This window comes from Mesoplodon mirus (assembly GCF_964341445.2).
Source record: "Mesoplodon mirus genome assembly, chromosome: 5".
NCBI classification, from domain to species: Eukaryota; Metazoa; Chordata; class Mammalia; order Artiodactyla; family Ziphiidae; genus Mesoplodon; species Mesoplodon mirus.
In genome coordinates, this window is record NC_138980.1 from 125,317,399 (window position 1) to 125,333,709 (window position 16,311).

A 16,311-nucleotide genomic window follows, 5' to 3' on the forward strand; every position below is an offset into this window, starting at 1 on the left:
AACAGAGGGAAATTGGGGTACTTATGGATTCTTTTCTCTTACTGACTCTGCTGTTCCTTAACCTGTGTCCTATAACGTGGTAGAATGTATCTTGAGTCCTGGTGCATGACAGGGTGACTGAGAATGGACCCACCTTGTATGACAAGTAAATTAATCTGTAATTTTGTCCTGACTTTTTTTTTGCCCTCGATGGTGTAGGAATCTGAATCAGAGCCTATGAATGGTGAGATAATGGATGATACTCTTAAGACTTCACTTATAACAGAAGAGGAGGACTCCACTAGCGAAGTTTTAGGTGAAGAATTAAAATTGCAGTCTTTTAATTCCAGTGAAGACTCTACGAACCTTGTTCCACTGGTGGTAGAATCTTCAAAATCTCCTGAGGCTGTTGCACAGGATAAGGTAATGGAGAAATATCCTAATTTTTTATAGTTATAGCGTCCAGTGTTGGTGACTTGGCTAGGGCAGTGCGGGATATATATCTTCCTCTACTTTAACATGTACAGTCCTTCAGGAAAAATAAATTTTACTACATTGGGTGTTTTAAGAAGATGCAATCAGTAATGTTTTTTTAAATTCAAATCTTTGTAACTTCATTCGTCTGACTTATGGTAACAAAATGAGTTTCACTTTGTAGATTTAGGAAATGCTTAGAAAAATGGGTAAAGCATTATTTACCAAATATTTGAATACCTATTACTTACATAGTCTGTGACCAGTACTTTCATTTTAATTTGTTTTAATTAGGGAGACAGATTAGATTAGTGGGGAAAACTTGATGGAATATTTTAAAAGAAATTTAATTATTTATTTTTATTGAAATATAGTTGATGTACAATATTAGTTTCATGTGTACTACCTAGTGATTTGATTTTGCATACATTATGAAATGATCACCACTGTAAGTCCAGTAACCATCTGTTCCCCATATAAAGTTATTACAATATTGTTGACCATATTCCTTATGCTATATATTACATCCCCGTGGTTTATTTTGTAACTGGAAGTTTGTACGTCTTAATCCCCTACCTCTTTCAGTCCCCTCACTCCCTCCCTTCTGGCAACCACCCATTTGTTCTTTTTATCTGAGTCTGTTTTCATTTTGTTTTGTTTTTTAGATTCCACATATAAATGAGATCATATGGTTTTTGTCTTTCTCTGACTTATTTCACTAAGCATAATCCCCTCTAAGTTCATCCATGTTGTTGCAAATGGCAAGATTTCATTCTTTTTTTATGACTGAGTAATATTCCATTGTATATATAGGTGCCACGTCAAAAAGGAAATTTAATTTCTACTTTTGAATATTCCAATTTAAGGGTAAAAAAGTCTTGTATAGCATTATTTTATTAGTGTCTCACATAATTACATGAATAAAATTTTCACTGCCCTCACCTTTCACCTAATAGTCAAACTCAGTGGGGTAGCACAGTGTCAAGTCCCAGGATTCTTGGTTCTGGCTCCAGTAACACCAGGAAACTAAAAACTGAGTTGATTCATGGTTTTGAAGAATCTTGACATAAAGTTTGTGCCTTAAGTGCTTTTTGAGGTAAAATCATTACTTTTATTGCATCTTTAAAGCAAGAACTTAATAAATCCAAATTATCATGTAAGCCAGTTTCGAAGAAATAGAGCTGTATTCAGAACATGTGCACATGATTAACAAAAGTAGTGAGTACTGAATTCTTTAAAATGTGGTTCAGGCTCATTGCATATTAGTGTCTGAGAATAATTTATGTAAGAACAATATTGCAAAAGTTGTTCACCGGGTTTTTTGTTTTTAGACTTCACATGTAACTGACTCAGAAATGTTGCTAGATGAAGGCCCATCTGATGACAAGGGGCACACTGAAGAGAGGCTGCCTCTAGTTTCAAGAAAGAAAGCACATTTCGGGAGTTCAGACAATGTGGCCACTCTCCCAAATGAAGAACGGTCCGACAGTGGTTTTCCAAACTCCGTGATAACTGAATTTTCTGAAGAATCGATTCCTGAAAATGTATCACCCAACACTACTGCCTCATTGGAAGACCAGGGTGAGGAGGGGGTAGCTGAGCCCCAGGAAACATCTCCAGCTCTTCCTCAGAGCTCTTTAATAGAGGTTGAACTTGAAGATGTGCCATTTTCACAGAATGCAGGACAGAAGAACCAGTCAGAGGAGCAGTCTGAAGCATCTTCTGAGCAACTGGATCAGTTGACACAATCAACAGAGAAGACTGTGGATAGCAGCTCAGAGGAGATAGAAGTGGAAGTGCCTGTGGTCGACAGGCGGAATTTAAGAAGAAAGGCCAAAGGGCACAAAGGACCTGCGAAGAAGAAAGCCAAGCTGACCTGAATGAGGAAGAAATGCGGATGATAAATCCTCTTCTTTGTAACATAATTGTTGTTTTTAAAATATGGCAGTTAATAAATAGCATGGGGCACAGGACAAAAACTCCAAATTTTCAATTTGAACTTATTTATGATGCCGCTTTTCCCTCACCCGTAGGACCTAGGATTCACAGTTCTTTTAAATTTTTTCAGGCTATTTTGTGTAAGTACAATTTTTTTTATTTTTATTAACCATGTTTCGATTTTGGGAAACCAGATCCTACTATATTTTCTTTAGCAGTTGGGGATATCTGACCATTAATATTTCAGAAAATATAAAGTAAAAATGTGAAAGTAGTAGGGCTTCCATCAGTTGTAAGGATCACAGAAATCTTTTATACTAAGGGTTTTAATAGTAATCTTGGTGAAGGTTCTAGGAGTTTTACCTTAAATTTCAAAACTAATCACCATTTTTTAAAATGTAGGCATGCTTAAACAAAAATGTCAGTAAATTAGGATAAATGCAACTTCAACTAAATGAGAGCACAAATTTGGAAATTTATGGTCAAAGGTTTATGAAGGTGGTATTTTGGCCTCTTAGTTCTTAGTTGTAGGTGCAATTTCTTCCTTTGACTTCAATGTCTGTGGAAAGGCACAAACAAAATGTTTCCAGTTCACTCTTGATAACATCTGATATTAACAGTACTGCTAGGGATTTAACCCTGGCCTGTAGGCACTTGTATAATTATTTAAAATTTCATTTGAATCTGGGGACTGTACTTTTGTCCTCACCCAGTTAACATGTATACTTTAGAAATGTGAGAACCCTTCCTAAGGCTTCACCTTAATCCTGCCACCGTCTTTATTCTAGAATCTTCATTATATTCCCCTCACTTTCATCCACTTCCCTGAGTGATTCCTGTCAAAAGATCTTCTTGCCTGCCTGCCAGCTTATGCCCTTGGCTTCCATTTTTGGTAGGTTTGGAACTGCGCCCCACAATCTTAGACCTAGATGGCAGGAATAAGCTGCCCTAGGAGCCATAGTTACAAGAGCTTAAATCACATTGGAGGCTTCATTTGTCCCTTTTGGCTTGCTCACTTTTGATTTATTCCGTGCAGACAGGTTACAATCTAGCCTGTGTGTACACTGTGGTTGCCTTTGCCTGGGTAAACTAAAAACAACATCCTCAATTGTTTATTTTTGTATAATAATTTATTTAAAAATGAACAAAATGGTTATTCTTAGAATCCAAAGAGAATCTTAAAACAGTCCTACTCTTTGGAAGTATTATGTGTACTCAAATTTTCATGTAAGTTTGAGAATGCTTTGAGGCCATTTAGATTGTTTTTAAAACTGCTTGGTCCTTACATGAAAAAAAATGTTATGACTTTGTGTCATTATTTGAGGTGCTAAGGATTGATGCTGAAGGTTTATTCAGTCTACAGTCAGGTGATACTAAATTTTATTTTGGGATGTTGGCATTTTAGGAAGATTTAAAGTTGAGGTAAAAACCTTTAGCAGACAAAATAGCAAACCCTCCTTATTCCTATAAAACTTTGAATACTTGTATCCTCTACTATTTTCTTTAATTATTGGTCAGTTAGGCCAGATTATTCCATTCTAAATGAAAATTAAGCACTTTGGCCATTTGTTTTCCCAACAAATGCTAATCAAGTGAAAGAATAAGTATGACTAATATTAGTGTATCTATCGAATGTTTATGCTGTTTTATACATTTTGTGAGAAATTTTTGTTATTAGTAAATTCTTTAACCTTTCCATTTTTAATTTCTTAAAAATAGATTTAAAAACCTAACACTTACTTTTTTACTTGGATTCTTCATTGTTCTCTTTAAAATACTTTCTTTAAAAAGGTGTAGTTTAAGACTGAGCTCACTGACAACTCTTGATGTGTGAATATAGTTGCTGAGGTTTACAAAAAAGAAATGTTTATTCATATATGACCACTAAGGACTCGCAGTATAAATTTAAACTTGTTTGGTTTAAACAGTAGGTGCATTCTAAGCAGTTTCAAAACCTTCTGTTCAGCCACAATTTTTGTCCGTATTATCTCTGACAGAATATGTTATTTTGGAGTTTATAGTTGGTAGAGGAAAAAAAGTTAGGTCACATGAAAAAAACCTAACTTTCATGTTCAGTAACAATGAGTTCTATGCTCAGTGAGTGTAGAATTTATAACAAAATTTATCCTCAATAAGGAATCTAAATAAAACTTAATCACATTACTTGTACTTTTTGCAAAAGGCATTAGAAAAACTCTGAGAATGACAGAGGACTGAAATCTGATTTCAACCAGGTAGTCTAGTTGTTAAGTGTCCAGTCACATTCTATAGTCCTTTATGAACTTTTTTCTGTTTAAAAGTCTTATTTGTGGAGAAGGGAGTTCAGTTTGTGTAAATACATATATATTTCCTTGTGTAATATAAAGCAGACAGTTATTAGCAAAATTTTAGTTTTACTTTCAAGTTTATTCAATTGCTAGACATCACAGAAATATATTTAAGAATTTATTATAAAGTTCCTCTACAACTTTTAACAGTGAGAGGGTCTATTATGATTTTTTATAAAATCAAATAGCATGACAGAATGTCAGTCTTCTACTACTTAAAATGTGTCTCTATTCATGGTGTTTCCATTCAGTGCAGAAAATTATCATGGCAAGGATAAAAACTACTAGTGATTAATGGTTCACTTTTAGCTGACCACCAGAACACCACCTAAAATGGTTTCAGTGACTTTAGAAAAATGTCTTGAAGGTTTATGATTGCATCGAATTGAGCCTTTACCTGGTATCTAAATATCTGCTCTTACATTCTGATTTACCCTTAGGGATTACCTTCTAAGGTTTGGTCACACCAGCAAACTGAAACAGATTTTAATGTAAATAAAGAATTTATACTAACATTACTCATCTGTGTAACAGTATTTTAGAAATTTCTGCTTGTATGTCCACTAGTAGCAATACTGTGTTTGAAGTGTTAACCCAGTCTTTCATGGGTGTGATTAGTTACAAATGTTTATGCTTCTGTTTGAATACTAAGTATCAAGCTTTATTTGTACAGATAGTTTAACTTGCTTATTTTTGGTTGTGAAAAATAAGCAAACCTCAGTTCTGTACCCAGTGCTTACCTTCAGTAGATTTTTTTTCTTTCACCCTCCAAAACTTGTCATTCACACATTCCCCATTTCTATTAGCGGCAAAATCATTTGTTAAAATCTAATTGTAAGGAAGGTTCTGCTTCTGTTATCCTGAAGTAATTGTATCATACTGGATAGTAATTCCCAAGGAACTAGCCTTTCTTTTCCTTAGTGTCTGTGTGTTCTAAAACTTCTACTGTGTTTATACAATTTAGAAAAGATGTTACATTATTCAGAATAGCAAGACTTATTCAAGTACTTACGTTTGTTTTCTTGTTAGTTTCTTTTTTCTATTTTTTTTTAACAGTAGTAATTAAACCTATATTTTGTGATTGTTTCCTGGTCTGTGTTTTGAAATTCCTTCCCTTTTCCCTAAGTTCATTGGTGAAGATGTGTTTAGATACTGAATTTGTTTAGATACTGATTTCATTTAAGGCACAATTAATCACATTGGTTGTACTTTCAAGACAGACTTAAAAAAATAAACAGAATTGAAAACAATGTGATTATAATTAATATAATATATAGACACCCTAAAGCTCAGTCACAAACATAACTCAAATCACAAATGTGCTTTTGACTAAAACATGACCTTTTTAATATTATCTAAGTAACTGCAAATAAATTTCTCTTTAAGGGCATCAGTGCAGCCTTTTTCTTTTTAAAACTATTTTACCTGGAATTACTTAAATTTTTACCACTCTAAAAATATAAATACACTACCCTAAGTTTAGAATACAGGAAATGCTAAAAGTATAAATATTTTGGTTGGTATTTTTTTCATGTATCTTGAGTAGAAAATACAGTTCCAAGTATATGGCATTATATATGATGAGTGAGGGGAGAAATGTTTAAAATACTAATTCCCTGACTTACTATAGGAATAAGTTAAGGATTAATTAGAGGTAAAAAGTTTTATCTAAGTTCTTTTGAACTTTATAGTGTAGTATGCCTTCTCATATAAAGTATTTTCATTAAAATGCTGTGTTAATGCTACATTTCTTAGGATTAATAATCTACAGTGAGGAGGAGGAGACCTCAGGTAAGGTCTTAGATGTGACAAAAAGTTTCGTGGCCCATTCCTCACAGTTAAGTGTGCACAAACCTTTGATAAAATGTGTTTTCGACTGCACTGGCTTTTCTAATAATGACGGATCTACACTGCTTCGTACCACTTATTAATGCAGACACTGATGAAGTAGGATATTTCTATAATTGATTTTTTAATCATGCAATTTTATGAACATCTAAACGCTAAACAGACGCAAAAGCCCAATTTGTAAAACTAGGCCATTTTAATCTTTTTTAAACAATAGAATAAATAGTTTTCTCGATGACTGCAGACATGTAAGGCTGATTGGTAGTATTCAGAAATATCAGAGTAATGGTTTCCTGATTGGTGTGTAGTCTTCAATAATTATAAGGAGCTATTTGTATGTATCTGCTGTCAAACCAGTAAGACTGCATTTATGCATCCGTCATTTTCAGGATTGTTGGTAACCTGGGCATATTTTCCTAAGGAAAACAAAACAAAAAGGAGGGATGTTAGCTAATAAAAATTACCTTTGAAGAATACATATAATCTTTGCCCAAATTATTTACAATTACCACTTTTAAGAAAGAAAAAATGGACGACAGTGGTATAAATGAGATTTTATAAAATGAAATCACTCAAGACCAAGCTTGAGTTCTTCATACAATTTTTATATAAATATTGTTTTTATAAATGGTGGCTAGCTCCATTCTGTTACTATGTTATATTAACAAGCCTTTATGGATTGACCTGAGCATTGCTCCTTTTCCACAGAATCCTTACTGGAAAAAGCATCAAGTATTAACTAAGTTTCAAATCAATTTAACCTATTTTAAAACCGAGGTCAAGGGACTTACCTGATGGCGCAGTGGTTGAGATTCGCCTACCAATGCAGGGGACACGGGTTTGAGCCCTGGTCCAGGAAGATCCCACATGCCGCAGAGCAACTAAGCCTGTGCGCCACAACTGCTGATCCCGCGTGCCCCAACTACCGAAGCCCACACGCCTGGAGCCCGTGCTCCGCAACAGGAGAAGCCACCACAGTGAGTAGCCCCGGCTAACCACAACTAGAGAAAGCCCGCCCACAGCATCAAAGACCCAACGCAGCCCAAAAATAAATAAATTTATTTTTTAAAAAAACTAACAACCGAGGTCAACTAACATGAAGTATGTGCCAATGACTCATTGAAGATTCAATCAAGAAACTATACAGTTTCAAACAATGTTTCAAAGAACATTAAAGTTTAGAAATATCTGGGTACTGAAAGCAGAAAACTAAGAAAATGAAGAAAAGAATTTAAAATTGTTGCATGACATATTTCAGGTTTTAATTATTACTGAAATAGTGTGGCTACAATGTTTGCTGTCTGCCTCCCTTCCCCCATTTGTGGTCAATTTATTTTCTTCCAATATTTTTCAGTTACAATTTCCCATCTGCTTTTCTCATATCTTTTTAAATAAAAAGCATCAAAAAAATATCTAGCGATGTAGTAAACCTTATGTAACTGAAACCAGTAAACTAAAGAAGAACTGCATTCATAACTCTCTACAGTGTTCTTCCTAAAGATTTAAATCTGATTCACATAAAGTTTAACTGCATTAAAATTTGCTCTGCACTTTATGTCAACTTAAAGACTTCTTTCTATCTTAGGATAACATTAGCAGACCCATATTCAAAACTGTACTTACCCCAAATGACCTTGCCTCCTTGTGTCACTAGGCCCAACTCGCTCACGTTCACCTCAATAACAGTACCTTTGGTAATAACACCCAAAGTTGTATATAGTGGGGATGAGGGATTCTTCTTCACACCAAGTATTGGCAGGCAGAAGGTGGCTTTCAGTTCAGGATGTGTTACGTGGGCCTTCTTAAAACGTAATCCCTAGTAAGTCAAACACAAGAATGTTGAGTCGAAAATGTTAGTGATGAATATTGATCCTTCTTGCTTATCTTTTCCAATTGTCTCCCCACCCCGCCCCAAAAGGATTGAACGTCTAATCTTAAGGCATCGAAGAAAATACTTAGAATTAATTCTACAAGACTAAAAACCTGATAGGTAACAAGAAAAGTATGTGGGGGAAAAACCCAAACACATACTTCTGAAAAGTTTTCACCACGGAACAGCTACCTAGCGTCATATTCAGATTTTCTCCTGTCCAGTTATCTATACTTCCTGAGGACTTGCTACATGCCAGGCACTATGCTAGAGCTCACAAACAGCACCATTTAAACATGATAGCCTTACAACTCTCCCTATTTTTTTTTAAACGATAAAAACAAGGATCAGCAGGTTAAATAACTTGTTCCCAGGCTACATAGTGTGAGGATGGAATCAAACTTAAGTATCTTGATTCCAAGTCTGTATACTTCAGCCACCTTCCATGATGAAAGATTGTCAGCTTTCTTTGAGTTGATGGTTACTACTGGTCAAAAACTGGAGAGAGCCCAGAGAGATCTCTGTTACAGAGACCAGGTTCACCTAGTCACCTAGATACGGTCTTCTGGGGTGAAGGCACTTTAGAAGCCACAACACTTTGCAATCTCTTAAATTTGATTTTTCCCTGTATGGGGAGAAGGGGGCAAATGACAGTAAATCAAATTCTTAGTAACAGACTCATTAGTCAAGCTTACATAACATTCAGAATGCCATATGATTAATTCACAATAAGAAATGTACCTGCCAAACTACAGAAAGCCTAGAACCGCTTGACTAGTATATTCTCTCCCTGTAGGACTTGTTAAGATTACCAAAATATATTTAGAAGATTATGAATATACAATCAAAATAAGGGGAGTCCATGATGGAATCCAGGGATGGGTGAACATTTTCTGTAAATAACCATATAGTGAAGCTCTTATTTTAGACTTTGCAGGCCACATGGTCTCTGTTACAAATACTGTACTCAAACTCTGTAGAAAAAAATAGCCATAGACAATATGTAAATGAACAGGCACAGCTGTGTTCCAGTAGAACTTTTTTTTTTTTAAATAGAAGCAGGCTGTTTGACAACATTTTAATTCATTGAAAATTATTCAGGTTGACAGCTAGAGTAACACTGCCAACTTTCCCCTCTTTGTTTTTGTAAGCAGGCTGGTATCCAGTGGGCAGATTAATTCATTCTGTTTAAAGGGATTCTGCAGAAATATATCTTCAATTGTATTTGGGGAGGTGGAGAGGAGACTGGTTTTGGCCATCACTGCTGGCAACAGAAATTAAAGTCCCATTTTAATATTCTCTTTTGTCAATGACTGCATACTAAGTATTTTCAAAAGCATTAAGATACTTCCCTTACTAAACTGGAATTAACTCTTGAAAAAAACAATTGTACTCATTTTCTAACTGTTCTCAAAGACAAGCGTCAGGCACACAGTAGATCACTTGCTCAATGAGTAAAATGACTGGAAAATGAAGATTCTAATATGTCATATTTAAAAGTCAAGATTCACTGACAATCCCTGTAATGAAAATTCTTTTTCATCTCAAATCTCCTATGAAGCTGAAGACAAGATTCTTGACAGTAGTGGAAGAGTGCTAACCAATTCCATCAATAACTTAAAATAACAAAAATAGCCTAAAAACATCTTTCAACCTGTTCTTTTCTATCAGTTTTAGGAATTTCAGGAAACTGTCAAGTACTTTATCCAGTTTAACATAGGAACTGATATTTAAGCCACTGCACTCTAGCAGGGTCTTACCATTGGCCTAATGAATCTTTCATATTTAGGTGGTTTTCGAGTAAAGCCATCTCCAACAAAGCAAACTTTAGTAACCATCCTCTTCCAGGCTTTCTTCTTTCTCTTTCCCGTTCGAATAACTTTTAATACTTCTGTTTCTCCCTGGGCACGAACTTTGGGCAGAGGGACTTCCCATTTTCCCTAAAACAGACCACAGTTAAAATTTATATTGTTAGTAAAAGACAATGAGAATAAAAAGTCAAATATTTTTTAGTTGTACAAAGTAGTAGATTCACTTTTTTGTTTAACCAACAACATTTTGGCTCAATTTTTTTCTAGAGATCTGCACTGTCTCCTCACAAGCCTGAAATTAATTGGAACTAGTTAAGTTTACTACTAAATAGTTAATAGGGTAAAACTGGAAGACTGTCTCCACCTTTTTCTTGTTTTTAACATCTTTATTGGAGTATAATTGCTCTACAATGGTGCATTAGCTTCTGCTATATAACAAAGTGAATCAGCCATAGGTATATACACATATCCCCATATCCCCCCCCTGTTGCGTCTCCCTCCCTACCCTACCCCTCTAGGTGGTCACAAAGCACTGAGCTGATCTCCCTGTGCTATGCGGCTGCTTCCTACCAGCCAGCCATTCTACGTTTGGTAGCGTATATATGTCCATGCCACTCTCTCACTTCATCCCAGCTTACCCTTCCCCCATCCTGTGTCCTCAAGTCCACTCTCCACGTCTGCATCTTTATTCCTGTCCTGTCCCTAGGTTCTTCAGAACCATTTTTTTTTTAGATTGCATATATATGTGTTAGCATACGGTATTTGTTTTTCTCCTTCTGACTTACTTCACTCTGTATGACAGTCTCTATGTCCATCCACCTCACTACAAATAACTCAATTTCATTTCTTTTTATGGCTGAGTAATATTCCATTGTATATATGTGCCACATCTTCTTTATCCATTCATCGGTCGATGGACACTTAGGTTGCTTCCATGTCCTGACTATTGTAAACTGTCTCCACCTCTTAACATATCTTTATATTTCTACCTTGAATGGATTTTTAGATTACTAGTAAGACGAAATCATCACCCCATATTTTGTACCTCCCTAGAATGCAGATTCTATGAAAAAATGGAAGCAGTGCAAGGCAGCAGAAAGAATTCTGGACCTATCACTAAGGGCACAGGTTCTAGAAGCAACTCTACCATTTCACAGATAAGCTCCTGTGAAGAGTGATTTACAACCTCCTAGGTTCCAGTCTCTTCATCTGTAAAATGAAGAGGGGTTAAGTAGATAATCTCTAAAGTTTCTTTTGGTGCTAAAGTTCTACCATTCTAATTTTGATACTTACATATCAAAAAATAAGCAATAAGATTTAAAAAATCCAATCTGGAGACTAAGTTCTTTAAATGCAGACACTGCATATTCTGCTGATACCCAGATTTCTGTCAATCTATCCACAGGTGTTTAAAAATAGTATCTATGTCTTTTTCTCTGCTTTTAGCAGAATTTAACTTAATTTGACACCAAGTGCAACCCAGAAGTATTTATTTTTTTTAATTGCTCAATTTTTATCTAAGTCAAATCACTTAGGATGCTTTCCACTATTCTACTTTTTAACCAGTTTTGGCACTGCAGGGCAGCAAAAACAAGAAGCAGTTGTATCCTTCTCCACAACAGCACAACATTAGGAGTTGTCAAGTATAAGAAGCTGTTTTAAATAATTTTTTAAAACTAAAGACGCATGGCATTCTAAAAAAAAATTTTAAATCCTGTTGAATGTTCTCATGGTGAGAAAGCACATTTTTTATTACTTAAACATTTTATATAAAGTGAAATTTACAAAGACTTCAACATCTAAATAATGGGAATAGTTGGACTTCATTTTTCCATTTAACTGAAGAAACAAAACTAAGAACCTCAAATATGTATTTAAGTAATTCTCCTGAACAACGGCAACAAAAATAAAGACTTCAATTTTTATTGCTTACCGCTTTCTCTTTTCGTTTTTGTTTGATCATATTGGAAAGTACTTTAGCTCGAGACTGTCCCTCTCTGTCCAGTAGATATGCAGGTACTGCTCCTTGCGGAGTCTTTTCATCATTCTTCTGTTTGGTGTTTCTTTTTTCATGCATCTTAATACTACCAAAAATGAAAAAGATTCAGGATTATTGGTTTTAATAATTATTACTCAAAAGACTAACTTGGTACAACAAATAAATGATCACTTACGTCTTTTTCATTTGTATTTTCTCAGCATGGCGCTGTTTATGGTAGAGCTTAGCTTTCAGACCAATCATTTTTTTTGCCTTCTTTGAACGTTCATGAGCCTCTCGACCTTCCTTCTTTCTCTTTTTCTCATGGTAATCCAAACGATATCCATAGCGCTTACGGTGTAACTCGATGTATTCATTTTGTGGCTATAACGATGCAAGAAGTGTTACTTTAATTTAAAAAAAATCACTGACAGAATTATTCTAAAATGCTTTCTTTTGAGTAGCATATAAAGTATAGAAGGTCCTAGGTCATCCACTGCTCACTTGATTAAATAACTCTTGCACTATTAAGCCTAATCACATGATGTAAGTTAAATAAATTTTGATCCTGAATGATATGAGGCATCAGGATTTACATCTGTGATAAACTCAGTGAAAGTTACTGTTCATTGAAGAGAACTGTCCAAAATCCACTGGACCACAAAAGGGACGATCTGATTCTAGGATCTCTCTCTTCTGAACATCGATAATCTGGTCTTTCAATATCATCATCATACTTTTTAAAAATTTAACATTTTACTCAGTTTTATTGAAGTATAATTTACATACATACAATGAAATGTGCCCTTCTTAGGTGTAAATATAGTTGTAAGTTTTGACAAGCTACACAGCTCTGTAACCACAATCAAAATTGAGAATATTTCCAACACCCCAGAAAGTTCCCCTTTGAAGTCAATCCTCTTTTTCCATCTCCAATCTGGTATCTATTGTTCTACTTTTGCCTTTCCCAGAATGAAATGTAAATGGAATCTACAGTATGTAGCCTTTTGCATTTAGCTTCTTTCACTTAGCATAAGGCTTCTGAGATTCTCCTATGTTGTTGCACGTATCCATACTTCATTTCTTTTGACAAGTAGTAATTTTATGGATATACCACCGTTTGTTTATTCGTTTACCAGTTGATGGATATTTGGGTTGTTTCCAGTTCTTAGTGAATAAACATTTGCATATAAGTCTTTGTGTGGACATATGCCCAACTGTTTTCAAGGTGGCTATACTATTTTGCGTTTCATGAGCAATGTATGGGATTCCCTTTTGCTTTTTAAGTGCCTGTTTTATCTTACACGCCAGTATTGTTTTATTTTAAACACTCGGCCCCAGTCTATTTGTACTTTAAGACTACAAAAATAAAACAACGGTGTAAAGCCAACTCCAGCACGAAGAATAACGCTATGTAACAATCAACAAGGTACTAGGTATCATGTGTGGTGTTTTCAACTGCTATCACATACACCTGGCAGCAACCATGAAAAAGGTATGTGGAATGCCACTTTGCAGAGAAACAGAGATTAGACATGTAGTAGAAAGACAAAGGGTCTGGCAGTCAGATCTGGGCTATAAGCCCGGCTCTGCAATTCATTAGCTGCTTGGCCGGTGGCAGGGCATACCTTCGGTTTCCTCGGCAGAGATGAGGACTGATGCGGGATTAAAGCCTACGGTATGGAGTTACCACTAGGCTCTGGCACTGACAGTCACACAACTTTGGGCGAAGCCAGGAATCCAACAGAGTGAAACCTGTCTGGCTCCAAAAGCCTGTGCTCGGGCAAATACCCCACTCTATGGCCCAAGACTGAAGTTGTTTTCACTCCTCGAAGCGCACCCCACTCTCATTCCCTCAACTGCACCTCACTTCCGCCTACCACCCCTCACCGCTAACCCCAGCGCCCCTGGGCCCCCAGGCCCCGCCACCTCTGACGCCCTAAGTGGCGAGCTCCCGAGGCGACCTCCTCACCATGGTGACGGCCGCCGAGCCACCGGGTGCAGCCGCCGGGGCGTGAAGAAGCTCTCAATTTTCCGGTCTTAGAGACCCACGAGCCGACTCCGCGCCGCCAGCGACAGGAAAGGGACGCTTGTAACTCGACCGACTCCAGAGAAACCGCCACACAGCCGTTCCGAGCCTCCGTTCTCCACTTTCAGCTAGAAGGACAGACGTTGCCGGCCGGCGGCTTTTGAGTGGGGCACCGCCGGAAGTGGTGAAAAGCGGCGTCGCCGGAGGCAGAGGGAAGAAAACGTAAGTTCTGCTCACGGGTAGGGCGTTCTCCGAGGTAGGGCGTCGCGACGTGAGGCCTTTGCACTGTAGGGTGCAGCCCGCACCTCGGCTCTCACCAGCCCGGCGGAGAAAAAGCCGGCCTCCGGAATGCGACCAAGTGCCAGGTGGGTACGGGGCCGCGCCGTGTGACTCCCGCGTGCCTAGGCCCACGATGGCCACTGGCGACCTTCCAGGATGCTACAGCCAGGCAAGCACGAGGACTGCAGGGCCTCCCGCCCCCTCACCTCGGTGTCCGCCCACGTGTGGGCCTTTCTCTCTCGCCTTTGGCGAGAGCGACTGGTCTTGGTTCCTGTCACCGTGTGTTACGTGTGCACGATTGAGAAGGATGCAGAGGAATGAAAACTTACTGTAGAGGAAAGTAAATTACTGGGCCTTCATAGCTGTCAGAAAAGAAAGACAACGTCCTGTTTTTCCGGACTAATTCCTGAAACTCCTGAGGCCTTTTGGTGCCCAGGACGGTGCCGAGTGGATTTGCATCTAGTGGTCCTCTAGTGGTACTGAGGAAAGCTGTTGGTTTTACATTCTAATGTACGGTCGTTGAAGTTCCCTTAATTACCCTCACGGTCTGGAACGTCATTGTTATTCGTCTCCCTAAGTCTTAGAGCTTGGATTTGAGGCAGTTGTTTTTTAAGGCTTCATCTTCTAATGGGACTTACTTCCTTTAAAACCGGAACTAATTCTAACTAGCGTTTGTATATTTTCAAGTACAGTAAATTATGGGATACACTTCCCCCTGGTATTGCCTTCCTCACCTGATTCAGGTCACTGTTTTATTGAGACCTTCATGAGCTCCTTTTTTATAGTTACTACTGCCCCAGTTCCCCTTCCCTGCTTAATTCTTCTCTGTAGCACCTGTCACCATAGCAGATGCTATGTATTTTATTTATTTATTTTGTTTATTGTTTGTATCCACTGATTAGGATAGGGACAGGATGAGGGAAGGGATTGTTGGATTGTTTTTTGTTCACTACTTTTAACCCCATTACTTAGAAGGTAGTGGTAGACACAATAAATTCTTGTTGATGATTGAATTTACTTCTCATGTGGATCCTGTGATGTGATAGATGAAAAGACAGGCTCATATTTGAAGTGACTTGTCAGAGATCACAGAAGACTTGGGGCTCCAGCAAGTCCTCTGACTGTAAAGCCTAGTCTGGCGTTTTCCACCACAAGTAAAGGGCCCACTTGACATTTCTGGTATAATTAAATGTTTATGGAGAGTTTTAAAAAGACTTTATTGATGTGTTATAATTATGACAGGCAGACAAATGCATATTGTAGATGAACGTTCATAGTGGATTCTTCAAAACCTGAATATACCTGTATAAGCAGCACCCAAATCAAGAAATTACCTGCACCTGAGAAGCCCTCCTCGTGCCTTTTTCTAGTAACTGTCATTCCCAAGGGTACACACTGTCCTGACTTCTAACAGAATGGATTAGTTTTGCCTGTTTTAAGCTTGACATAATTGGAATCATATAGTATGAACTTTTTTGTGTTGGTTTCTTTTGCTTAACATTGTGAGATTTACCCTGTTTCCTGTCAGTTTGTAGAATTTAATAGGTTTGTTTACATTGTGAACTCATGTTTTTTCATTTACAACTCTCAAAGCCATAATGCCCTTTTCCCTTCTGAATCAGAAATAGAAAATAAATGTTTTAGAGGTTAAGCAATAGTCACATTTTGATTTGTGTGAAATAGACGAGGCAAAGTCATTGCTATGTTGGTTATCATTTGTTCTTTCAGCTGTGATTGTGGGATAAAAATGGCCTAAACTGATCAATGTCAGCAAAAAG

At 37.1% G+C, this 16,311-nt stretch overlaps 3 protein-coding genes across 10 annotated transcripts in view; 2 read left to right on the forward strand and 1 right to left on the reverse strand.

Annotated features, from left to right (window-relative positions):
- Positions 1-4,043, forward strand: part of FAM169A (family with sequence similarity 169 member A) — a 62,891-nt gene extending 58,848 nt beyond the window's left edge. For all 6 annotated transcript variants that reach the window (XM_082624103.1, XM_082624107.1, XM_082624104.1 and 3 more), the window contains exons 12-13: positions 199-402; positions 1,785-4,043. In XM_082624103.1, coding sequence (XP_082480229.1) covers positions 199-402; positions 1,785-2,333 — 753 coding nt within the window. In that variant the 3' untranslated portion in view covers positions 2,334-4,043. The remainder of the gene's footprint in view (positions 1-198; positions 403-1,784) is intronic.
- Positions 4,044-6,743: 2,700 nt separating this feature from the next.
- Positions 6,744-14,333, reverse strand: NSA2 (NSA2 ribosome biogenesis factor). The gene is made up of 6 exons (XM_082624138.1): positions 14,198-14,333; positions 12,422-12,609; positions 12,181-12,331; positions 10,197-10,376; positions 8,190-8,382; positions 6,744-6,982 (listed from the first exon to the last, which is right to left on the reverse strand). The coding sequence occupies exons 1-6, from the start codon at positions 14,198-14,200 to the stop codon at positions 6,915-6,917; spliced, it is 783 nt and encodes a 260-aa protein (XP_082480264.1). The 5' UTR covers positions 14,201-14,333; the 3' UTR covers positions 6,744-6,914.
- Positions 14,334-14,454: 121 nt separating this feature from the next.
- GFM2 (GTP dependent ribosome recycling factor mitochondrial 2) overlaps positions 14,455-16,311 on the forward strand; it is a 46,202-nt gene continuing 44,345 nt past the window's right edge. For all 3 annotated transcript variants that reach the window (XM_082624123.1, XM_082624124.1, XM_082624125.1), the window contains exon 1: positions 14,455-14,619. The gene's annotated coding sequence lies outside the window, so the exon portion shown is untranslated. The remainder of the gene's footprint in view (positions 14,620-16,311) is intronic.

Bases quoted from the DNA above. Each gene is read 5' to 3' on its own strand.
- NSA2 (XM_082624138.1), bottom strand. The intron at 10,377-12,180 runs GTAAGCAATAAA...GGTCTGTTTTAG, and splicing joins AAAAACGAAAAGAGAAAGCG to GGAAAATGGGAAGTCCCTCT. The intron at 8,383-10,196 runs GTAAGACCCTGC...TTGACTTACTAG, and splicing joins AAAGATTCATTAGGCCAATG to GGATTACGTTTTAAGAAGGC.